The 26,461-nt window shown below is 37.2% G+C and overlaps 1 protein-coding gene across 2 annotated transcripts in view; it reads left to right on the forward strand.

The window, feature by feature from the left end:
* IGBP1 (immunoglobulin binding protein 1) overlaps positions 1 to 26,087 on the forward strand; it is a 38,295-nt gene extending 12,208 nt beyond the window's left edge. Inside the window, exons 6-7 of one of the 2 annotated variants that reach the window (XR_011485746.1) lie at positions 24,564 to 24,704; positions 25,587 to 25,615. Coding sequence is in view for 1 of the 2 variants with exons in the window: in XM_020882936.2 (XP_020738595.1) it covers positions 25,587 to 25,732 (146 nt within the window). In the remaining variant the exon portion in view is untranslated. Of the gene's footprint in view, positions 1 to 24,563; positions 24,705 to 25,586 lie in introns of both variants that reach the window. The other variant, XM_020882936.2, reaches the window with a different exon arrangement.
* The last annotated feature ends 374 nt before the right edge of the window (positions 26,088 to 26,461 follow it).

Here is a 26,461-nt window from a genome sequence, read left to right on the forward strand (position 1 = left end):
CATCCATGGGCAGGCTGCAGTTGCTGTAATATGGAGGTAAATAAAACTTGGATAGAAACTTGCAGTCTTATAGTTTGAGGAATGAGAGAACAGATTCAGGATGATTATAGCCACTGAAAACTAAGGAGATATCCCGGGAGAGAAACCACTGAGGAGGAGCCCTAATTCTCTATATAAACCCTTCCCAAATCTCTGGCAGACTGCTAAGCTATGCATGCATAGGACTGATTCCAAGCACCCTCAGTAAGTCTAAAATAACTGAATGGATAATCCAGCTTTACCCAATGCAGAGAAACAGAACTTGGAATTTTCATTCTACAGAAATTAAATGAAAAATAGTTAAAACAAAAAATCAGTACTTTTTACAGAATTCAGAATCTCTACAACATATCATTCAGAAAGTTTGGGATTCAATTCTAAACTACTATACAGGAAAAGAAAGAAAATGTGACTTATGCTCAAGAGGAAAAGCAGTCAGTGGAGACCAACCCCAAGATGATTCTGATGTTGAAATCAGCAGACAAGGACTTTATTTTATTTTATTTTATTTTTTACATCCAAATGACATTTATTACTGACCATGAAATTCTGGTTAGGTACAATGATAACATACATGATGATATAATACAACCATTAATCACACTGATTCAGGAATACCTGAAATGACACTCAGGTATTCAATGCTTCATCTTAACAATGGCTGAGTCTGTGGGGCATACTCTAGTTAAATAATGAGACTAAAGCCACAGTTCAGAACAGTTCCACTACAAAAAGCCTCAGACAAGGACTTTAAAACAGCTTATTTCTGTGCTCAAGGGAATAGGGGAAAATATGCTTGTAATGAATGAAAAGGTAATAAATCTCGAAAAAGTAGAAACTGTACACAAAAGATTCCAGAACTGAAAAATATAATATCTGAAGTTTAGAAATTAAAACAGACTTATAGATACAGAGGGGAAATAGGTGAAGGGGGTTAAGAGCTACAAAAATTACATGTGCACACACATAGAGAAAAGATTGCAGAGACTGCCCCTTGCGTGATCTTGGGCCATTTTTGCTTATGCCAATCTGTCCAAGCAACTTCTACACAACACCAGTCTGAGCATGACTCTCACTTGGCAGCAAATTTCTATGGTCTTCGTTACCTACTGGAAGGAAACCAAGGTCATATAGGTTTTATCCTATGTTATCTTCAGTAGTTTTATATTTTACATTTATGTCTATGATCCATTTTAAGTTAATTCTTGTGATAGATGTAAGGTCTGTGTCTTAGCTAAGACTCTGTAAATAACTTTGTCATACAGATGGACTTTTCAACTCCATACTCTTATAGTCTAAAAGGTCAAACTTACCCTATGGGATAAGAGAGATGTTAATTAATATTGATTCTTTTTTTCTCATTGCAGAAAAGGGCATTCTTCCTTGTATAAAACTTGGAAACTAGAGATAGTAAAAAAAAAAATTCACGAATAAATCTATAATCAGATAATCTTAAAAAAAGAAGAGCTACAAACCTCTAGTTATAAAATAAATAAGCCACAGGGATGTAATATACAGAGTAAGGAATGCGGTCAATAATATCATAACTGTGTGGGGACAGATGATTACTAGACTTAACAGTGATCATTTTATAATATATGCAAATGTCAAACCACTGTAATGCACCTGAAACTAACATTGTATGTCAACTATATTTCAGTTTTTTTAAATTTGAATAAGCTTAATAGCAAATTCTGGATAGGGAAATGGCAACCCACTCCAGTATTCTTGCCTGGGAAATCCCATGGACAGTAGAGCCTGGTGGGCTACTGTCCATTGGGTCAAAAAAGATTCAGATAGGACTAAGCAACTAAACAACAATAGAATATTGGCAATGACAGAAGAAAGGGTTAAATTGAAGATAGATCAATAAAAATTAGCCAATCTGAAAATCACAAGATTAGAAAAAAGTGAAGAGTCTCAATGACTTGTGGAAAAATGTAAAATGGTTTACCATGTGTACATTTGGAATACCAGTAAGAGAGGAGAAAGAGAGAGAAGGGGCCATAAAAAATTTTTTGAAGAAATAATGGCTGAAATTTTCCCCAAATCTGTGAAAGACAAATTTAGATATTCAGAAATTTTAGTAAGCCCTAAGCAAGCATGTTGAATACAATGCAAACCACACGTAGGCATGTTGTAGTCATACTGCTGAAAACAAAAGACAGAGAAAATTTTGAAAGCGGTCAGAGGTAAAGTACTTATTATACATAGAAGAGCAATGATATGAATTGTTGTCACCTTCCCATTTGGAACAGTGGGTCCCAGAGATAGTGAACCACTGCCTCAATTAAACACCTCAATTTAAAAAATGAGCAAAAGACCTTAACAGGCACCTCACCAAAGAAGATTATACAGACGGCAAATAAGCATATGAGAAGATGCTCAACATCATATGTCATTTGTTGTTCAGTCGCTGAGTCATGTCTGACTGCGACCCCATGAACTACAGCACACCAGGCTTCCCTGTCTCCCAGAGTTAGTTCAAACTCACGTCCATTGAGTTGGTGATGCTATCCAACCATCTCATCCTCTGTCACCCACTTCTTCTGCCCTCAATCTTTCCTAGCATCAGAGTCTTTTCCAGTGAGTCAGCTCTTCACATCAGATGGCAAGAGTTTTGGAGCTTCAGCATAGTCCTTCCAGTGAATATTCAGGGTTGATTTCTTTTAGGATTGACTGGTATGATCTCCTTGCTGTCCAAAGGACTCTCAAGAATCTTCTCCAGTACCACAATTCGAAAGCATCACTTGGCTCTCAGCCTTTTTTTGTAGTAACTTTCCCATCCGTACAAGACTGCTGGAAAAACCATAGCTTTGACTATATGGACCTTTGTCAGCCAAGTGATGTCTCTGCTTTTTAATATGCTGTCTAGGTTTGTCATAGCTTTTCTTTCAAGGAGCAAGCATCTTTTAATTTCATGGCTGCAGTCATCATCCACAGTGATTTTGGAGCCCAAGAAAATAAAGTCTGCCACTGTTTCCATTTTTTTCCCATCTATTTGCCATGAAGTAATGGGACCAGATGCCATGATCTTAGTTTTTTGAATGTTGAGTTTTAAGCCAGCTTTTTCACTCTCCTCTTTCACCCTCATCAACAGTTCCTCTTTGCTTTCTGCCATTCGAGTGGTATCATCTGCATATCTGAGGTTGTTGATATTTCTCCTGGCAATCTTGATTCCAGCTTGAGATTCATCCAGCTCTGCATTTTGCATGATGTACTCTGCATATAAGTTAAATAAGCAGGGTGACAGTATACAGCCTTGACATACTCCTTTCCCAGTTTTGAACCAGTCCATTGTTCCATATCCAGTTCTAACTGTTGCTTCTTGAAACCTGCATACAGGTTTCTCAGAAGGCAGGTAAAGTGGTCTGATATTCCCATCTCTAGAATTTTCCACAGTTTGTTGTGATCCACATAGTCAAAGGCTTTTGCATAGTCAATGAAGCAGAAGTAGGTGTTTTTCTGGAATTCTCTTCCTTTTTCTGTGATCTAACAGGTGTTGGCAATTTGAACTCTGGTTCCTCTGCCTTTTCTAAATCTAGCTTGTACATCTAGAAGCTCTCAGTTCACATACTGTTGAAGCCAAGCTTGAAGAATTTTGAGCATTACCTTACAAGCATGTAAAATGAGTGCAATTGTGTGGTAGTTTGAACATTCTTTGGCATTGCCTTTTGGGATTGAAGTGAAAACTGACCTTTTCCAGTCCTGTGGCCATTGTTGAGTTTTCCAAATTTACTGACATATTGAGTACAGCACTTTAACAGCATAATCTTTTAGGATTTGAAATAACTCAGCTGGAATTCCATCACCTCCACTAACTTTGTAGTAATGCTTTCTAAGGCTCACTTGACTTCACATTCCAGAGTGTCTGGCTCTAGGTGAGTGACCACACCATTTTGGTGTCTGGATCATTAAGACCTTTTTTGTATAGTTCTTTGTATTCTTGCCACCTCTTCTGAATCTCTTCTGCTTCTGTTAGGTACTTGCCATTTCTGTCCTTTATCATGCTCATCTTTGCATGAAATGTTCCCCTGGTATCGCTGATTTTCTTGAAGAGATCTCTAGTCTTTGCTATCTAGTGTTTTCCTTTGTTTCTTTGCACTGTTCACTTAAGAAGGCTTTCCTCTGTCTCCTTGCTATTCTTTGGAACTCTGCATTCAGTTGGGTCTGTCTTTCCCTTTCTCCTTTGCCTTTTGCTTCTTTTCTCAGCTATTTGTAAGGCCTTCTCAGGCAACCAGTTTGCCTTCTTGCATTTCTTTTTTTTTTTTTTTTTTTGCTTGCATTTCTTTTTCTTTGGGATGATTTTGGTCACCACCTTCTGTGCAATGTTATGAACCTCTGTCCATGGTTCTTCAGATCTCTATCAGATCTAATCCCTTGAATCTATTTGTGACTTTCACTGTATATCATAAGGAATTTGATTTAGGTCATACCTGAATGGCCTAGTGGTTTTCCCTACTTTCTTCAATTTGAGTCTGAATTTTGGAATAAGGAGCTCATGATCTGAGCCACAGTCGGCTCCAGGTCTTGTTTTTACTCACTGTGTAGAGCATCTCCCCATATCCAAGGACAAAGGAGAAGCCACAAGGAGGTGGTAGGAGGGGCACAATCATGTTAAAATCATATGTCATTAGGGTATTGCAAATTAAAGCAACAATAACCCCACTACACCCCTAAAAGAATGGCCAAAATCCAGAACACTGACAACACCAAATGCTGGCGTGGATAATAGAGCAACAGGAACTGTCCTTCATTGCTGGTGGGAATGTAAAGTGGTGCACTTTGGAAGACAGTTTGTCAGAAACATTCTCCTCTTTTGCAATCCAGCAATCATGCTCCTTTCTACCCAGATGGGTTGAAAAGTTAATAGGTCCACACAAAAATTTCACACAAGTGTTTATAGCAGCTTTATTTATAATCGCCAAAAATTGGAAGTAACCAAGATGCCTTCAGTAGGCAAATGGATAGACTGTGGTATAAACAGTCAATGGAATAATACTCATTGCTAAAAAGAAATGAACTGTCAAGACCTAAAAAGACATGGAGGAATCTTAAATGCGTATTACTAAGTGAAAGAAGTTAATCTGAAAAGTCTTCATACTGTATGATTCCAGCTATATAGAAAAGGCAAAACTTATGGAGACAGTAAAAGGATCAGTGGTTGACAGGGATTAAAAGAAAGGAGGGATGAATAGGCAGAACACAGGATTTTTAAGGCAGAGAAACTATTCAGAATGCTATCGTAATGGTGAATACATTTGCCCAAAACCATAGATTGTACAACATCAAGAGTGAACCCTAATGTATACTATGGACTTTGCATGATAATGATGCATTATTGTGGGTTTATTGATTATAACAAATGTACCACTGTGATGCTGGGTGTTGATAGTCTGGGGAGTCTGTGCCTGTGTGGGACAGGGTATATAGAAACACTGTGTACTTTGCATTCAATTTTACTATGTACTTAAACTGCTTTATTCTTTTTCTTAATATATATATTTTATTGAAATATAGTTGACTTACAATGTTTTTCAGGTACACAGCAAGGTGATTTAGTTATACATATACACATACATTATTTTTCAAATTATTTTCCATCATGTGAAAAGTGAAAGTCACTTAGTTGTGTCCAACTCTTTGTGACACCATGGACTGTAACCCACCAAACTCCTCTGTCCATGGCAAGAGTATTAGAGTGGGTTGACATTTCCTTCTCCAGGGGATCTTCCCAACCCAGGGATTAAACCTGGGTCTTCTACATTGCAGGCAGATACTTTGCCATTTGAGCCACCAGGAACCATATTGACTATAGTTCCCTGTGCTATCTATTTTTTAAATAGAAATCTAGCATTCTATTCATGCTAAGTCAAACAAGTAGAATCAAAATGTCATAATTTTTTTAGTTAGGCAAAAATTCATAAGTTTTATAAAAATTATATATTTTACATATATATGTATACAAACGCTTTTCTACTATACTTGATAAAGGCTTGAGAAAGAACATCAAAAAGATGGATAAATTGGAAAACATAAAGTAAATGAAATGGGAGCACTGAATATGAAATAGAAAAAGTGAAACTTAGATAAAAGTAAAAGATCATCATATAGTTTAGTTGTTTTTAAGCATGACTGCGTATTAGAAACATATCTGGAGCTCTGGAGAAAAAAAGCAATACCTGGGCATTTGTATTTTTCAAAAAATTTCAAGATAATTCTGATATGCATTTGGATGGCTTTTAAAAAGTGATTTTTTTTAAAAAAAGTGATTTTCCATTAAATTGAAAATGGAAGATTTCAATTTAAAGGTTTTTCCATTAAATTGTAGTTTTGGTGATATAGAGTTCTATTTTTCTGTTGACCAATCATGATACAATGGTATTAAGTGAGTAACAGTTACATAATCACAATAGTAAAAGATATTTATCAGTTTTCACATCAATAGCCAGACCAAAAAAAAAAAGATAGTTACAATTGCATGCCATATTGGAAACATGATTAACTTATCAATATAAAATAATTACATAGAATTTGAGGGGTCAAGCCAAGGCATGTGGTAAGTGGAAGTGCATATATGCACGTGTTTTCATCCACCCACCCAGTCTATGTCTTTTGGTTGGTGCATTTAATCCATTTACATGTAAGGTAATTGATTGATATGTATGATCCTATTACCATTTTCTTAATTGTTTTGGGTTTATTTTCTGTAGGTCTTTTCCTTCTCTTGTGTTTCCTGCCTAGAGAAGTTCCTTTAGCATTTGTTGTCAAGCTGGTTTGGTGGTGCTGAATTATCTTTTAACTTTTGCTTATCTGGAAATCTTTTGATTTCTCCATCAAATCTGAAGGAGAGTCTTGCTGGGTAGAGTATTCTTGGTTGTAGGTTCTTCCCTTTCATCACTTTAAATATATTGTGCCATTCCCTTATGACTTGTAGAGTTTCTATTGAGAAATCAGCTGATAGCCTGATGGGAGTTCCCTTGTATGTTATTTGTCATTTTTCCCTTGATGCTTTTAATATTTTATCTTTGTCTTTAATTTTTGTCAGTTTGATTACTATGTGTCTTGGTGTGTTCCTCCTTGGGTTTATCCTGCCTGGGACACAGTGTGCTTCCTGGACTTGGTTGACTATTTCCTTTCTCATGTTACAGAAGTTTTCAGCTATTATTTCTTCAAGTATTTTCTCAGGTCCTTTCTCTCTCTCTTCTCTTTCTGGGACCCCTATAACATGAATGTTGATGTGTTTAATGTCCCAGAGGTCTGTTAGGCTGTCTTCATTTTTTTTTTCATTCTTTTTTCTATATTCTGTTCTACAGCAGTGATTTTCATCATTCTGTCCTCCAGGTCATTTATCCATTCTTCTGCCTCAGTTATTCTGCTATTGATTACTTTTAGTGTATTGTTCATCTCCATTTGTTTGTTCTTTAGTTCTTGTAGGTCTTTGGTAAACATTTCTTGCATCTTCATTGATTTCCTGAGATCCTGGATCATCTTCACTATCATTCTGAATTCTTTTTCTATAAGGTTGCCTATCTTCACTTCATTTAGTTGTTTTTCTGGGGTTTTATCTTGTCCCTTCATCTGGGCCATAATTTTCTGCTCTTTCATCATGGTTAACCTTCTGTAATACGGTTTTTGTTTTAGCTGCTGTGAGACTGCTGCTTCTGTCAGCTCTTTGATGGATGAGGCTAAGAGGCTTATGTAAGCTTCCTGATGGGAAGGACTGGCAATGGGAAAAACTGGGTCTTGCTCTGGTGGGCAGGGTCTTAGTAAAGCTTTAATACAATTATCTGCTGATGGGTGAGGTTGCACTCTCTCCCTGGTAGTTGTTGGCCTGAGATGACCCAGCCCTGGGGTCTGTGGGCTCTCTGGTAGGGTTAATGGTGACCTCCAAGAGGGTGTACACCAAGCAGGACTTTCCCAGCCTGCTGCTGCCATTTCCCCTGTCCCTGTGGTGATCTCCTGCCGAACCATGCCTCCACAGGAGGCCCTTCAACACTAGCAGGTTGTTTTGGTTGTCTCTTATGGGGTCACTGCTCCTTTCCCTTAGATCTTGGAGCACACAAGATTTCGTTTGTACCCTCAAAGACCGGAGTCTCTGTTTTCCCAGTCCTGTGGAAGTCCTGTAATCAAATCCTGCTGGCCTCTTCAAGGCCAGATTCCCTGGGGATTCCCAGTCCCTTTGTTGGATCCCCAGGCTGGGAAGCCTGATGTGGGGTTCAGAACCTTCACAACAGTGGGAGAACTTTGGTATTATTCTTCTGCAGTTTGTGGGTCACCTACCCAGCAGGTATGGGATTTGATTTTATCATGATTGCACCCCTCCTACTATCTCACTGTGGCTTCTTCTTTGTCTTTGGATGTGGGGTATCTTGTTTTGGTGGATTCCAGTGTCTGCCTGTCAGTGGTTGTAGCAGCTAGTTGCAATTTCGGTGCTCTCACAGATGAGTGCATGTCCTTCTACTATGCCATCTTGAAACAGAAGCCCCTTAAACTGCTTTAAATTCCCTGGCAGTACAGTGGTTAGGGCTCTGTGCTTCCACTGCAGGGGGCACAGTTTTGATCCCTGGTTGGGAAACTAAGATCCCACAAGCTGCACAGCATGACCAAGAAAAAAATAAAATTGCTCTAAAAATAAGGTCTATTTATAAGAAAAATAATGTAAAGAGACAAAGACATAAAGTCAATGGAGAAATTAAAAGGGAAGAAGGCAAGAAAGAATGAACAAGACAACAAAAAATATAGGAAATGAACAGAAAACCAATAGAATGGTAGATTCTAATCCAGCTGATCAGTAATTGTATTAAATATCAATGGAATAAACCTTCAAATTAGAAATCCAATTATCAGACTCACCTGTATACTGTCTCCAAGGGATACATTTTCTTTTTTTAATTGAAGTGTAGTTGACATTATATTATCTTCAGGTGTACAGTATTCATTATTTTTGTAAATTATGCTCCATTACAAGTTATTACAAGATAATGAGTTTCGTTTCCTATGCTATATAGTATATCCTTATTGGTTATTTATTATTAAACATAGTAGTTGGTATCTGTTAATCCCATAACCCTAATTTGTCCCTCCCCACTTCCCCTCTGCCCCCTGTCCCTCTGTTTTATATATCCATGAGTCTGTTTCTGTTTTACATATCCATTCATTTGTGTTACTTTTTAGATTCCACATATGAGCGATATACATTATTTGTCATTCTCTATCTTATTTTACAAAGCATAATACCCCCTAGGTCCATCCATGTTGCTGCAAATTGCAGAATTTCATTCTTATGGCTGGGTCCATTGTGTATGTGTGTATATATACCACATCTTCTTTATCCATTCGTGTGTTGATGGGTACTTGATTTGCTTCTGTATATTGGCTATTGAAAACTGTGCTGCTATGAACATTGGGTTGCATGTATCTTTTTGAATTAGTGTTTTCATTTTTTCTAGATATGTATTGCTAGATCATATGGTAGTTCTATTTTTAGTTTTTTAGGAATCTCCATGCTGTTTTACACAGTGGCTGTATCATTTACATGCTTATCAGCGGTATATGAGGGTTCCCTTTTCTCAACATTGTCTCCAACATTTGTTATTTGTGGACTTTTTTATGATAACCATTCTCACAGGTGGGAGATGATATCTCATTGTGGTTTTGATTTGCATTTTTCTAATAATTAGTGATGTTGAGCATCTTCTTATGTGCCTGTTAGCTGTCTTCTTTGGAAAACTGTCTATTCAGTTCTCTGCCCATTTTTCCATTGGGTTGTTTGTTTTTTGATGAAGAATTATATGAGCTGTTTATATATTTTGGATAATAACACCTTATAGGTCACCTCATTTGTAAATATTTTCTCCCATTCTGTAGGTTGTCTTCTTGTTTTGTCAATATTTTCCTTTGCCTTGCAAAAGCTTTTAAGTTTAATTACATCCCATTTGTTTAGTTTTGCTTTTATTTCTTTTTACTTAGGAGACAGATCAAAAAAAATATTGCCATGATTTTTATGCCAGTGTGTTCTGCCTATATTCTCTTCTAGGAGTTTTATGGTTTCCGGTCTTAAATTTACATCTCTAATCTATATTGAGTTCATTTTTGTATATGGTGTGAGGGAATGTTCTGATCTCATTGTTTTACATGTAGCTGTCCAATTTTCCTAGCACCACTTATTGAAGAGACTGTCTTTTCTTCATTGGGCATTCTTGCCTTTTTTTGTCATAGATTATTTGAACATAGGTGAATGGGTCTATTTCTGTGCTCTCTATTGTTTCATCAATCTATTTGTCTGTTTTTGTGTCAGTACCACCCTGTTTTGATTACTGTAGCTTTGTAGTATAGTCTGAAGTCTGGGAGGGTTATACTTCTGGCTTTGTTCTTCATTCTCAAGATTTCTTTGGCAATTCAGGGTCTTTTGTGGTTCCATATGAATTTAAGGGTTGTTTATTCTAATCCTGTGAAAAATATCATGGGTATTTTGATATGTGTGCTTACTCAGGCAGTCGTGTCTGACACTTTGTGACCTTATGGACTATAGCCTGCTAGGCTCCTCTGTCCGTGGGATTTTCCCAGCAAGAATACTGGTGTAGGTTGCCATTTCCTCCTCCAGAGGATTTTCTGGAGCAGGGGTCGAACCCACATCTCCTACATTGCAGACAGATTCTTTACCACTGAGCCACTGGGGAAGCCCTGGGTACTTTGATAGGGATTTCATTAAATCTGTAGATTGTTTTGAATAGTATGGCCGTTTTAACAATATTAATTCATCCAATCCACAGGCATGGGATATCTTGCCATTTCTTTGTAATCATCTTTAGTTTCCCTCATAAATGTTTTGTAGTTTCCAGAGTATAGTATGTTTTCCCCTTCTTGATTAAGTTTGTGTGCTGTGCTTAGTCACTCAGTCATATCTGACTCTTTGCAACCCATGGACTGTAGCCCACCAGGCTTCTGTGTCCATGGGATTCTCCAGGCAAGAATACTGGAGTGGGTTGCCATGCCGTCCTTCAGGGGACCTTCCAACCCAGGAATCAAATCCAGATCTCCTGCTTTGCAGGCAGATTCTTTACCATCTGAGCCACTGGGGAAGCCCAAGAATACTGAATACTGGAGTGGGTAGCTTATCCCTTTTAAGTTAAGTTTATTCCTTGGTATTTTATTCATTTTGATGCAACTTTAAACAGGATTTTTTTTGCTTTCTCTTTATGATATTTTATTATTAGTGTACAGAAACACAAAAGATTTCTGTGTATTGATCTTGTATCTGACAACCTTGCTGAATTCCTTTATTAGTTCTAATAGTTTTATTAGTTCTAATGGGTGGAGACTTTAGGGTTTTCTAGATATGACATGTCATCTGCAAATAGTGACAATTTTACCTCTTCCCTTCCAACTTGGATACTTCTTTTTTATTTTTCTTGTCTGATTGCTGTGACTAGGACTTCCAATACTATGTTGAACATAGTGGCAAGAATGGGCATACTTGTCCTGATCCAGAGTTTAGTGGGAAGGCTTCCACCTTTTCACCACTGAGTATGAAATTGGTTGTGAGTTTGTCTTAAATGGCCTTTATTATGTTGAGATATGTTTCCTTGATACCCACTTTCAGAGTTTTTATTATTAATGTTGAATTTTGTCAAATGGCTTTTCTGCATCTATTGAGATGATCATGTGATTTTTAACCTTCCTTTTGTTAATGTGATATATCATTAATTTGCATATATTGAATTATCCTTGTGACTGTGGAATAAATTCAACTTGACCATGGTGTATGATCCTTTTTATGTATTTTTAGATTTGATTTGCTAATATTTTGTTGAGGATTTTTGCATTTATATTCATCAAAGATACTGGCCTGTGGCCTTTTTCTGTAGTGTCTTTGGTTTTGGTATCAGGGTATTGGTAACCTCATAGAATGAATTTGAGAGTGTTCCTTCCTCTTCAATTTCTTGAAGAGTTTGAGGGACAGGTATTAGTTCTTCCTTATGTTCAGTAGAATTCCCCTATGAAGTCATCTGGTCCTGGACTTTTGCTTGCTGGGAGTTTTAAAATTACAGATTCAACTTCATGTCTCATGATTGGTCTGTTCAGATTGCCTGTTTCTTCTTTCAGTTTTGGCAGGTGTAGAGTTTCTAGAAATTTATTCATTTCTTGTCAGTTGTCCAATTTGTTGGCATTTAACTTCTCACAGTATCCTCTTAAGACTTTTGGTATATATGTGGTTTTGGTTTTCATTTCTCCTCTTTTCTTATTTTGTTTATTTGGGTCCTTTCTCTTTTCTTCTTAATGAGCCTGGCTAAAGTTTTATCAATTTTATCTTTTTAGAAAACTAGTTCTTGGTTTCATTGATCTTTTCTGCTCTTTTGGTCTCTGTTTTATATATTTCCTTTCTGATGTGTATCATTTCTTTCCTTCTGCTGACTTTGGGCTTTGTTCTTCTTTTTCTAATTCTTTCAGGTCATAGGTTAGGTTGTTTGAGATTTTTCTTGTTCTTGAGGAAGACCTGTATAGCTTTAAACATCCCTCTTGGAACTGCTTTTGCTATATCCCATAGATATTGAAAAGTTGTGTTTCCATTTTCGTTTGCCTCAAGGTATTTTATGATTTCCACTTTGATTTCATTGTTGACCCATTTGTTTTTTAGTATGTTGTTTAGTCTCCACGTATTTGTTCTCTTCCCATTTTTCTTTCTGTGATTGATTCTAGTTTCATACTGTAGTGGTGAAAGAAATAGTTGATTTAATTTCTGTCCTCTTAAATTTTAAAAAATATTTATTTATTTGGCTGCATCAGATCTTAGTTGCAACATGTGGGATCTTTCATTGTGGCACTTCTTTGTGGCTCATGGACCCTTTGTTGTGGTGCATGGACTTCTCTCTAGTTGTGGCACACAGGCCCCATAGTGTGTGGGCTCAGTAGTTGTGGCACACAGCAGGCTCAGTAATTGCAGCATGTAGTCTTAGTTGCCCTGCAGGTGGGATCTTAGCTCCCTGACCAGGGGTCGAACCTGCATCCCCTGCATTGGAAGGTGGATTCTTAACTGTTGGACCACCAGGGAAGTCCCCTGTCCTCTTAAATTTGTTGAAGCTTGTTTTGTGACCTCTCCTTGTATGTGATCTCTCTTGGAGGACATTCCATGTGTACTTGAATGTGTATTCTACTGATTTTGGATATACTGTCCTATAGATATCTATTAAGTTTAACTGGTATATTGTGTCATTTAAAACTACCATTTCCCTATTGATTTTCTGTCTGGATGCTCTGTCCATTTGATGTGAGTGGGTTGTGAAAGTCTCTTACTATTATTATTGTTATTTTCTTCCTTTATGTCTGTTAGTATTTGCTTCATATATGTGGGTGCTCCTATATTGGGTGCATATATATTTATGAGTGTAATAGCTTCTTTTATTAATCCCTTTAGCATTTTATAATGCTGTTCTTTGTCTTTTGGTATAGCTTTATTTTAAAGTCTATTTTGTCTGAAATGAGTATTGCTTCCCTCTCTTATCATTTCCATTCAAATAAAGTATCTATTTCTATCCCCTCACTTTCTGTGTATGTATTTAGCTCTGAAGTGAGTCTCTCACATGGAGCATATTGAAATGTCTTGTTTTTTTATCCCTTCAGCCTATGTCTTTTGGTAGGAGCATTTAGTCCTATGATTATGATATGTACTTCATTGCCATTTTATTACTTATTTTCCAGGGTTTTTTTTATTTTTGGTAGTTCTTCTCTATTCATTTCTTCTTTTTGTTTCTACTGTTGTGGTTTGAATTTCTTTTGTAGTATGCTTGGATTCCTCCTCCTTTTTGGCTTTTGTGTATCTGTTGTAGGTTTTTTATTTGTGATTACCATATATGTTAGTTAACACATAATTATATCTACATGTTTTAAACTGGTAGTCATTTAAGTTTAAATGCATTCTTAAAGATCTATATTTCTACTCTCCTCCCTCACCTTTTGTGTTTTTGATGTCATATTTTTCATCTTCATACTTATCTGTTTTTTGTAGTTGCTTTTACATTTTTTTTGTCTTTTAATCTACACACTGGCTCATTTAACTGATCTTTGATCCTTACTATATATATTGTCTTTCCTAGTGGGGTTTTCTCTTTCCTATAGATTCTTCTTTTCCATTTAGAGAGACCTTTCACTGTTTCTTTTAGGGTAGGTTTAATATTGATGAATTCTTTAAGTTTTCACTTGTCTGAGAAGTTCTTTCTCCTTCTAAATGGAATAATTACAAGTGGAATAATCTTGCTGGGTAGGGTGTCCTAGGGTGCAGTTTTTTCCCTTTCAAGGCTTTGAATATATAGTGCCATTCCCTTCTGGTTTGCAGAGTTTCTGTGGAGAAATTGGTTCATAGCCTTTTGGGGATTACCTTGTATGTGACTCTGTTATTCTCTTGCTGCTGCCTTTAAAATTCTTGCTTTAACTTTTGCTTTTTTAATTATGATATGTCTTGGTGTGGGTCTGTATGGTTTCATTTGGGGGGGGACCTTCTCTGCTTCCTGTACCTGAATATGTTTCCTTTTTCAGGTTGGGGACATTTTCAGCCATACTTTTCTTCAAGTACATTTTTTATCCCCTTCTCTCTCCTCTCTTGAACTCCTATAATGTGAATATTGGTGAGCTTAGTGTTACCCCAAAGATCTTGTAGATTCCTTACATTTTTTTTATTTGTGTTTCTGTCTTCTGATTGGGTGATTTCCATTATTCTATCTTCCAGATCATTTGTGCTTTCTTGTGTATCACTTAGTCTGATATTCATTCCTTGTAGTGTTTTTATTTCAGATATGAAATTATCTGGTTTTGATTGAATCTTTTAAATATAATCTGTGATCATTAACATATGATCATTCCTTGTTAAAATGATCAGTGTTTAGATCAGTTATTTTCCCTATTTCAGTTAATATTTTTTATTGCCAATGTTTCAAATTATTTTTCTGGTAAATTGTTTCTGTTTCATTATTTATTCGGGGATTTTCTCTTCCTTTCAATTGAGAGCAATTACTCTGCCTTTTCATTTTACCTAACTTTCTATGCCTCTGAATTTAGGTGAAACAGGTACTTCTTATGGTTTGGAAGGGGTGTTCCTATATGGGAGCATCCCTTTGCAGACTGTGTATGCCCAGTGTCTTTCATGGGAGAGATGGATTTGATGTGGATACTAGTCATGTCTTTCCTCAGGGTGTGCTCACAGCTATCACCTTGATAGAGGGTGTGGCTGAAGCGGAGGTGCTAGCACAGGGTGGGAAGTGGGACTTCCTCTCTGCTTAGTGTCTGTCACCACCCTGTCAGGGACTGAATCTGATCCCAAGTTGCGAGAGTAGAAGTCCTGAGGGGTGAGCTTGAGCTGGCTCCATTCCCATTAAGTATGTGTTTTCCCTGCTCCCCATACTTGGGACCGTTGCCATAAAGGAGAATGCCGATTCAAATAGGGCTTGTGTGCCTGCAGAGATCCAATGCTCTGCTTTTGTAGAGGTCTGCAGCTTCCCTAAGATGCAGCCAATGGTTGTGTCTTTTCCCCAATTGTGGCTACCCTAGAGCTAGTGCCACACTGACATGGAATGGGCATGGCCAGAGCATTCTCTCAGCTTGGAGTGGGGCACCCATGCAGCAAAGTGGTTGTGGGAAACCCAGCAGCTGTGTTGCCTTCAGAAGTCTAGGCTGCTTCTGGGATACCGCTTGAGTAAATTCTACCACTGCTGCCCAGCCTGGGCTCTGCCCCAGGACCAGGTCACCTCTCCATCTCAAGGTCAAGTCTTTTTCCAGATCCCAGCCACGCTAGTTCCAGTACCACACTTGTGGCATGAAGTGAACAGGGCTGGAGCATTCTTTCAGCTCTGGCTGGAGAGCATAGCATGGCTGTGCGCAGCATGTTGCAGGAAAGCAGTAGCCTAAGCCAAACATTTCTCTGTCCTGCCTGGGGGAAGTTCACCTGTGCTCTACTAATGAGTGGAGTCCAGGCTTCTCTATGGACTTCCGTGTATCTTTTCTTACAACCGTGGTTGTACAGGAGTCTTTCTGCCAATTTCCAGTTTTTAGTGAGAATTGTTCCACGTGTAGATTTATTTTTGATGTGTTCATGGGGAGAGGTGAGCTCCATATCTTTCTCCACCCTCTTGATCTCCTATCAAGAGATACAGTTTAAATATAAAGGTACAGATTGGTCAAACATAAAACGATTAAAAAAATACCATGTTAACCATAGACATAAAAAAGTTGCAATAGCTATAGTAATGTCAGATAAAGTAGACTTCAAGACAAAAGGTGTTACTGGACTCTCAAAAGGACATTTAGTGCCTTTTAGTGACATTTAGGGTCAGTTTATCTGGGAGACATAGGAATCCTAAATGTGTTTGTGTCTAATAACAACCTTCAAATTACACGAAGGAAAAATTGACAGAATTAAATGGAGAAATGGACAAATCTACAACCATAGTTGGAGATTTTCATACTTTTCTTTCAGTAACTGGAAAAATTTCTGGGCAGAAAATCAGTAAGGACATACAAGATCTGGACAGCATTGGCAGCCACCTTAGCCTCTTTGACTTTTACAGAAAAATATATCCAATAACTGCAAGATACACATTTTTTTCAAATGCACATGGTATGTTCACCAACTTAGACCATGTTCTAGGCCACTGAATAAGTGTCCATAAATTTTCAAAGATAGAAATCACACTCTGTTCTCTGACTATAATCTAATTTAATTAGCAGTCAATAACAACATACCTGGGGCTTCCCTGAAGTGGTAAAGAATCTACCTGCCAATGCAGGAGATGCAGGTTCAATCCCTGAGTCAGGAAGATCCCCTGGAGAAGAAAATGGTAACCCACTCCAGTATTCTTGCCTGGGAAATCCCATGGACAGAGGAGCCTGGCAGGCTATGGTCTGTGGTCTGTGCGAGAGAGTCAGACACAATTTAGTGACTAAACTGGGCTTCCCAGGTAGCTAGCTCAGTGATAAAGAATTCACCTGCCAAGCAGGAGGCATGGACTCAATCCCAGGGTCAGAAAGATCCCCTGGAGAAGGAAATGGCAACCCACCCCAGTATTCTTGCCTGGGAAATCCCCTGGGCAGAGGAGCCTGGTGGGCTACTACAGTCCACAATTTACTGGACACAACTTAGTGACTAAACAACAACATACCTAGGAAGTCCCTAAATTTTTTAAAGGTAAACAACATACTTCTAAATAACCCATCAAAGAAGAAATCACAAAGAAAATTAGGAAGTATTTTTAACTGAATAATAGTGAAATACATCAAAACTTGTGAGATACAACTGAAGCAGTGCTGAGAGGTAAGTGTGTAACTTTAAGTAGTTATATTAGAAAAAAGAAAGGTAAAATCAGTTTCTAAGATACTACCTTAAGAAGTTGGAGAAAACAAGAACAAAATAAGCCTAAAGTATATAAAAGAAAGAAAACAATAAAGACAGCCTGGGGGGGCATGGTTGGTGGTAGTAGTGTTGCACAAAAGTTGAACCTATATATACCCCCATGACAGTTTCACTCCCAGGTATATACCTAAGAGGAATGAGAGCCTTCTATCTTCAAAAGGTTTGTACAGGAATGCTCATAGCAGCGTTATTTGTAATACCCCAGAGTGAACACTACTTTAAATGCCCATACATAATAGAATAGATAAATAAATTTTGGCATATCCACACAGTGAAATACTGTTAGCAATAAGGTTAAACAGACTATAGTTCTTCAGTTATAAGTAATAACAAATATTAATTTGTTAAATTTTACAAACATATTTGAGGGGGGAAAAACCACAGAAGAGCATAGAGTTCAGACACAGGTGAAACTTGTGTATGCTAGCTAAAAGCCAGTATGATATTCATCCTTAGTGGGAGATTATGAGTTACATTGGACCTGAGGGTGACTTCTGAGGAGTTAGTAATGTTTTGTATCTTAATTTGGGCACTGATTATATGGATATGTTCAGATGTGAAAACTGATTTAGCTATCCTGTGTTTGTGTATTTTTCTGCATATATGTTGTTACACTTCAATAAAAACACAAAAGAAAAAATTCATAGATAATATTTATAACAAAACTAAGTGACAGTGTATCCCCATGAAATTCAAAAACAGGTAAGGGAAGATCATCATAACTATAAGATCAACTAGTAATGGGCATCTGTGTAAGCAGAAAGAGTTGGCCATCTGAAAGACCTGAAAACGGGAGAATTCCAAAACAGCAAAAAGTATTCACTAAAAAGTGTGGCATTCTGACAGGTGTAAGGTGCTGTTTCATTGCATTTGAGGTGGTTTTGATTCGCATTTCCCTCGTAATTAGTGATGTTGAGCATCTTTTCATGTGCCTGTTGGTCATCTGTGTGTCTTCTTTGGAAAATGTCTATTTAGATCTTCTGCCCATTTTGTAATCAGATTGTTTGTATTGAGTTGTCTGAGTTCTTAATATATTTTGGATATTAACCTCTTATCAGACATATCATTTGCCAGTATCTTCTCCCATTCAGTAGTCTTTTGTCTTGCTGATGGTTCCCTTTGCTGTGCAAAAGCTTTTTAGTTTCATATGGTCCCTTTTGTTTATTTTTGCTTTTGTTGTCCTTGCCTGAGGAGACTAATCAAAAAAGAAAATATTGCTAAGACTGACTTTAAAGAACATACTGCCTATGTTTTCTTCTAGATGTTTTATGGTTTTAGATCTTATATTTAAGTCTTTAATTCATTTTGACTTTATTTTTGTAAACGATGTGAAAAAATGGTCTAGTTTTATTTTACATATAGCTGTTGTGTTTTCCCAACACCACTTAGCCATAAAAAAGAATGAAATCTTGCAATTTGTGACAATATGGATGGATCTATAGGGTATTATGCTAAGTGAAATAAGTCAGAGAAAGATGAATACTGTATGTTTTCACTTATATGTGGAATCTAAAATATAAAAAAAAAATGAGCCCCCCAAACCCAGAAACAGACATAGATACAGAGAACAAACTAGTAGTTGCCAGAAGGGAGAAGAATGGGAGGATGGGTGCAATAGGTGAAGGGGACTAAAAGATATTTACCAGTTATAAAATAAATAAGTCATAAGGATGTAACTTATGGTACAAAGAATACAGTCAATAATATTATAATACCTTTGTATGATGCATAACCTGTACAAATATAGAATCACTGTGTCGTACATCTGAAACAAATATTGTAAGTCACCTATACTTCAATTAAAAAATTTTAATGAAAAAAAATAAGTGTGGCAGTTCATTTTAAGAACAGTAGTTGAAATGGGAGGGGTTTTACCTTCCAATAAAAACTGAATGAATACAAGGAATCTCTTGTCAGAAGGTCTGAAAGGGATGGAGCTGTCTAACCGTTAATGAACTCTTGAAAATGAGGCACCAGATCTCCCTCCTCACACAGTCCTACACTGAGGAGAAATTGTTGAGAATAGAATTCAAATGAACAGAACAGGGACAATAAAGGAGGAGGAAAGAGAAGGTCCGAGAATGGCAGAGAGAACCACAACCAAGACTCTAATCAAGTAAGTCATTATATTCCTTTAACATAGATAAAAACAGAAAGGGTGCCTCTCTGAAGTTAGAAAAGCCACCCTGAACCATACTTCTTTCTGAAAGTTCAGGAAAGCTAAGTACACCTAAGAATGAGCAACAGATTGTGATAATGGTTGTGCAACTCTGAATATACTAAAAACCACTGAATTGTATGCTTTAAATGGGTGAATTTTATGGTATGTGAATAATATCTCAATAAAACTGTAAGAAAAATGAATGGAAAATTATCAAGATCAAATGCTACACAAAATTATTATAAGGAGAAAAAAGAATCAAAAGCATTACATTGTTGCTTATCTGTTTTATGTAAGTAGTATGTATATGTTAATCCCATACTCCTAATTTGTCCCTCTCCCCTTTGGTAACCATAAGTTTGTTTTCTATGTCTGTAAGTCAGTTTCTGTTTTGTATATTGATTCATTTTTAATATTTTTTAGATTCCACATGTAAGTTATATAAAAGAATATAATCTGAAAAACATATACGTATATGTAAGTGAATAACTTTACACCTGAAACTAACAATTTTGTAAATCAACTATGTTTCAATTTTTTAAAAAGGGGAAAAAAGTATTCCACAAAGACACACTCAAAGAACAACAAATCTAAAATATACTGTTTAAAAATTAGCTGGAAGACATTAATAAAATTAAAGAAGACATAGAAGAACAATACATAGCAGGATTAGAAAAATTCAGAAATGTAGTGACAACTTGGGGCAATAAGAGGAAAGAATCATTTCAGAAATGAAGGCTAATGCAGCACACTCTCTGACATAAATCATAGCAATATTTTTAAAGCTCTGTCTCCTCAGGCAGAGGAAACACAAGCAGAAATAAACAAATGAAACTGATTTAAATTTAAAGACTTCTGCATCACAAAGGAAACCAACAAAAAAATGAAAAAATAGCCTACAGAATGGGAGAAAATATTTGCAAATGATATGCCCAATAAGGGGTTAATATCCAGACTACATAGACAGCTCATATAATCAATATGGAAAAAATAAGAATGGACAGAAGATGCAAGGAGCTCAAACCCAGTGCTCTGTGACAACTTAGAGGGGTGGGAGGTGAGAGGGAGGAGACATACGTATACCTATGGCTGATTCATGTTGATGTATGGCAGAAATCAACACAATATTATAAATCAATTGTCCTCCAGTTAGATAAACTTTTTAAAAAGAAGTAAGGAACTATACAGAGTGAAGTCGGAAGGGGGATACCAAATATTTATATTAAGCCATACTTCTGGAATCTAGAAAAATGGTACTGATTAACCTATTTGCAGGACAGGAATAGAGATGCAGATGTAGAGAATGGACTTGTGGACACAGCAGGGGAAGGAGAGGGTGGGACGAATTGAGAGACTAGCACTGACATATATACACCATACACCACCATGTGTAAGATAGATAGCTCCCTGCTGTATAACACAGGGAGCTCAGGCACTGTGATGACCTAGAGGGGTGGGATGGGGTGGGAAGTGGGAGGGAAGTTCAAGAGGGAGGGGATATATTTATACTTATGGCTGATTCACATAGTTGTATGGCAGAAATCAACACAACACTGTAAAGCAATTATCTGCCTGTTAAAAAAAAAAATGGACAGAAGACCTGAGACACTTTTCCAAAGAAGATATACAGATGACAAACAGGTACATGAGAGCTCAGCATTGCTAATCATCAGAGAAATGCAAATCAAAACCATAATGAAATACCCTCTCACACGTGTCAGAATGCCTCTCATCAAGAAGTCTACAAATAACAAGTGTTGGTAAGGATGTGTAGGAGTGGGAACTCTAGTATACTGTTGCTACTGCTGCTTAGTTGCTTCAGTCGCATCCGACTCTGTGAGACCCTGTGGACTACAGCCTGCCAGGCTTCTCTGTCCATGGGATTCTCCAGGCAAGAATACTGGGGTGGGTTGCCCTGCCCTCCTCCAGGGGATCTTCCCAACCCAGGGATCAAACCTGGGTCTCCTGCACTGCAGGCAGATTCTTTACCGCTGAGCCATCAGGGAAGCCCAGTACACTGTTAGTAGGAATACAAATTGGTGCAGCTATTATAGAAGGCAGTGTAGCGGTTCCTCAAAAACTAAAGTAGAACTGCCATATGATCCAGCAATTCCACTCCTGGATTTTTTATTTCATTTTTTAAAATTGGAGGATAATTGCTTTACATTGTTCTGGTTTCTGCCATACAGCAGTATGAATCAGCCATAAGTATATATCTATGTCCCTTCCCTCTTGAACCTCCCTCCTACCCTACCTCCACCCCATCCCATCCCTCTAGGTTGTTACAGAGCACCAGGTTGAGCTCCCTGGGCTGTACAGCAACTTCCCACTAGCTAGCTGTTTTACATATGTTTTTACATAATGGTAATGTATATGTTTCAGTGCTACTCTCAATTCGTCCCACCCTCTTCTTCCCCCACCGTGTCCACAAGTCAGTTCTCTATATCTGCATCTCTATTCCTGCCTTGCAAATAGGTTCATCAGTACTGTTTTTCTAGATTCCATATATATGCATTAATATACGATATTTGTTTTTCTCTTTCTGACTTCACTCTGTGTAACAGGCTCTCAGTTCATCCAGCTCATGAGAACTGACTCAGATTCATTCCTTTTTATGGCTACCACTCCTGGATTTTTAATCCATAGAAAATGAAATCACTAATTCAAAAAAATACTTGCACCCCAATGTTCATAGCAGCATTGCTTACATTGCCCAATATATGGAAGCAACCTAAAGTCTCAATAAGTGAATAGATAAGATGTGGTATATATATGCAATGTATTATATCTTATATGCAATAAGATATATATATGCGAGGTATATACAATGCCATTAAAAAGAATGAAATATTGCCATTTGCAACAACATGGATGGCCCCTAGAGGGTAATATGCTTAGTGAAAAAAGTCACAGAAAGACAAATACTGTATGATATCACTTATATGTGGAATCTAAATATATATTAATATAATCTAATAACATAAATCTAATAATAAATATATCTATGAGAACTAGAGTCAGAGATATAGAGAACAAACAGCTAGTAACCAGTGAGGAGAGGAAAGGGAGGGAAGGGCAAGGTGGTAGGGGATTAAGAAGTACAAGCTAAAAAAAAAATAAAGAAGTACAAGCTACTATGGATAAAACAAATAAGCTATAGGAATATATTGTATAGCACAGGAAATGCAGCCAATATTTTTTAACTATAAATAGAGTATAATCTATAAAATACTGAATTACTATTTCGTACTCCTGAAACTGACTCATTTGAAAAGACCCTGATGCTGGGAAAGATTGAAGGCGGGAGGAGAAGGGGATGACAGAGGATGAGATGGTTGGATGGCATCATCAGCTCAATGGACATGAGTTTGAATAAACTCCGGGAGTTGGTGATGGACAGGGAAGTCCATGGGGTCACAAAGAGTCAGACACAACTGAGTGACTGAACTGAACTCCTGAAACTAATTTAATATTGTAAATCACCCATACTTCAATTTGAATAAGAAAAAAGAAAACGAGTGAGTTAACAACAGAAAATACCTTTCTAAAGTAAGAAAAAAACTTTTAAATCAAAAAGTAACAAAGATAAACAATTCTAGAAAAAGTGAAACATGAAAAGGTAGCAGAAAATACCTGACATATGGAATAAGTATCTGAAAAAACTAAAGCAAGGAAAAGAAATAAATGCTTAAAAGTAATATTGAGGAAACTTTCCTGGAACTAAAAAAAAAAGATTTGATTTTAAAAACCACAATACGTACCTGAGAATTTTGACCCAGAATGACCAACAACAAAATTCACATGCTAATAAAATTACTAGATTTTTTTTTAAGAGAAGAAATATCTTGGATACTTTAGCAAAAATAGTAGGTGGTTTGTAAAGGAAGGAAAATTAGATCATCTTCAAACTTTTGACACCAATACTTTGTGCTAGAAGAAAATGGAGCAACATTTAAGATACTTGAGGGGAAAAAATGTAAGTCAAGGACATTATATCTGGTAAAAATGACTTTTAGGTATAAATGGCACAGGTATTTATCAACATGCTGGAACTCAGGAAATACTGGTTCCATAATCCCTTACTGAGAAATTTGCTGAAGAATGAACATAAGACAACCAAAATAAGAGACATTGATATCAGGATTGGTGGTTGACATTAGTTACTTGTAGAACTTAGACTAAATGAGGTTTAAAAGGGAGGGAGTAGAGTATTAATACCTGTATGCCATGTGCTCTGATAACATGGATATAGCATAACTTTTTTTTTAATGAAGAAATGGGGAAAGCACATGCAAAAAAAAAAATGAACTATTCTCAGCAGTTATATTGGTAGCAGTATTGTTATTCCAATACTGTGTACTGTGAGATAATATAACTGAGTAATTATTCAAATTCCATCATCCTCTGTCTTTGAGGGCTAAGACTTTTAGTGTGGAAGAATACAGATGTACTTCAAAAGAATTTAAGTTAGAAACAAAACAGCCCTGTAGTCTTGAATATGAACTCATGAGGAATTTTATTTAAAAGTAAACATACACAGACACACTTTTGCTTTTTCCACTGAAAAGACTTAGAAATAATGAACAGCCCAGAAGCTGTGAGCACACCTAGTAACTCAGTTTGTGTTCTTGAAATACCATTCCCATTCAAAGAAACCAGGATGTATTAGAGATAGCTAATTCCAAGCCTGGAAATAAATAAGATTGACTTGGAACATCTTGTCATAGAAGATAGGAAAGAAGCTTTACAAAACTACTACAGTCATATCAAAAAGTCTCAGAGGCCAATAGTTTGGCTTCAAAAAGGATAATTGCCAGTAGCAACTAGTACATCTAGTACCCAAAACTTGGTTTCTAATACCATTCTCCAATTAAAGGAACCAAGGGCTCTTTAGAGAAATGGGTAATTGTAGTGTTGGAGCAGGGAATGTAAAAGATGAACCTGAAATATCTTGTACTCTAGAAAATGAAGAAACACTGAAAAAACAAGAGCAAACAAACTATTGAGGTGTTAATGTGACACAGAGCCTGGTGAAAGAACTGTCACTGGCCAAAACTGGAAGAATGTGAGCAGGAAAATAACAGTATCGGATTATAACAAAAGGTATAGCCTCCTTATGAAAGTTTAAGTTATATGTATTTTTGTGTGATTTCCAGTATCTTTTATTTTACAATAAAAGTGTTAAATAGAACATATGACTCTTAAGCTATTAGAAGAGATGAGGTTCCCTACATATTTCATTCGTTATCATAGTGATGAGAGTATTTCTCATGGGCAAATTCAAGGTAGCTAGGAAATGTTCCCTTACCTCACAGCAGAAAGAAAAAGTCAGTGCAAAAGAGAAATGGAACATTTAGTTTCATTTCTTTTGAGTGTACACTGCATGACAAGTGCCATTTGGACCTCACACCCTGTTCCAAACATGTGCAAAATAACACATATTCTTTTCTGATGGGTTCAACTGCCCTGTGATATCCAGTTTTACACACAAAATTGTAGAACTGTAATAAAGGAAATGAAAGGAGAAGGAGCAGTCACCTATAGTCAAATCACAAATCATAAAATCAAATATTTTTTACTTTAATGTTTTTGTCAGGCAAGTGGGACAACCACTATACTACGGAAATACTTCACTGTTTTTGATTTGCTGGGGTTTTGTTGGTCAGTTGGCATTTCTGTTTTCTATTGTGAGGGCTTAGCCATTTTAGCAAGAATTCTTTCCCAAAATAGAATTCATTTTGAGGGGCAACTTTTATGTGTTTGCCTTCTTATGAAAACAGCTCAGAGAATTTTGTCTTACTATTATTTAACATGTCACCTGTTAAGTAATATTAAGTACTGTCCCCAATTCTGCTTGTTCCAGGGTAGACAGCTAGCTATATTTTCCTTGTCTTCATGTTATGTGGTCGTGTTCAGAGTGGAGCTGGGTCCCATGACGGTCCCTCCTTTCCTCACCCCTGCTTTCTCATTTTTATGATTGGGCAGAGTTCAAAAGAGCAACTCAGCAACAAGAAGATCAGGAGCATGAGGAGGAAGAGGATGATGAACAGGCAGTCCGCAGAGCTCGGGAGTGGGATGACTGGAAGGACACCCATCCTAGAGGCTATGGCAACCGTCAGAACATGGGTTAGCCTCCCCACAACAAGACAGGACAACAGGGGCTTACATCTTCCCCACCGAGGACAATTGTGCCGTCTCCCCCACCCTGGTCTTCTGCTTCAGCTGTGTACAATGAAGGCAGAGATGCTTAGTCTTGCTTAGTGTTCAGTAAAATGTCAAGCAGTGAAGTGTGTATTTGTACCCTAAATGATAAACCAGAAATCTTGTTTTGGCATTAATCATTCTCATCATGGTATATTTTAATTTTCTTAAGTGGAAAGAAAAGAGGATTGAGAAATGGCTCTGTATAATCAATCAATGGCTGTATGAATTATCTTTAAAAAAAAATAAAGGTCCCTTCTATCACATGCACCTGTGCAGAAACAATGGGTCTCAGCTGCTTTTTTGGGAGACTGGGGGGAAGGGGGTCAGCTATGGGTCCCTGGACTTATGGCAAGATCCTGGTCATCTCTCTTCGACATGGGCCGCGAGTTACCCACCATCAGAGCTGCCCAGGCTAGCTGGAGCTTGCTTTCTCCTTCCTACCCTGGTACTGTGAACTAACCCAACACTTGCTTTACAGGAACGAGCACAAAAGCCAGGACTTTTCCTGTCATATGACCCTGTTTTCAGGAATTATAGCAATAAAGGAACTGACCATAATAATCCTATCTACCCAGTCTTCCTTGCCTCAGCCATGAGAAATGAGGAAAGAGATAAAGCACTATGAGAGCCATCCTTGTGTGTGCATCTGAGACTGG

Source organism: Odocoileus virginianus, chromosome X, assembly GCF_023699985.2.
Source record: "Odocoileus virginianus isolate 20LAN1187 ecotype Illinois chromosome X, Ovbor_1.2, whole genome shotgun sequence".
NCBI lineage: Eukaryota > Metazoa > Chordata > Mammalia > Artiodactyla > Cervidae > Odocoileus > Odocoileus virginianus.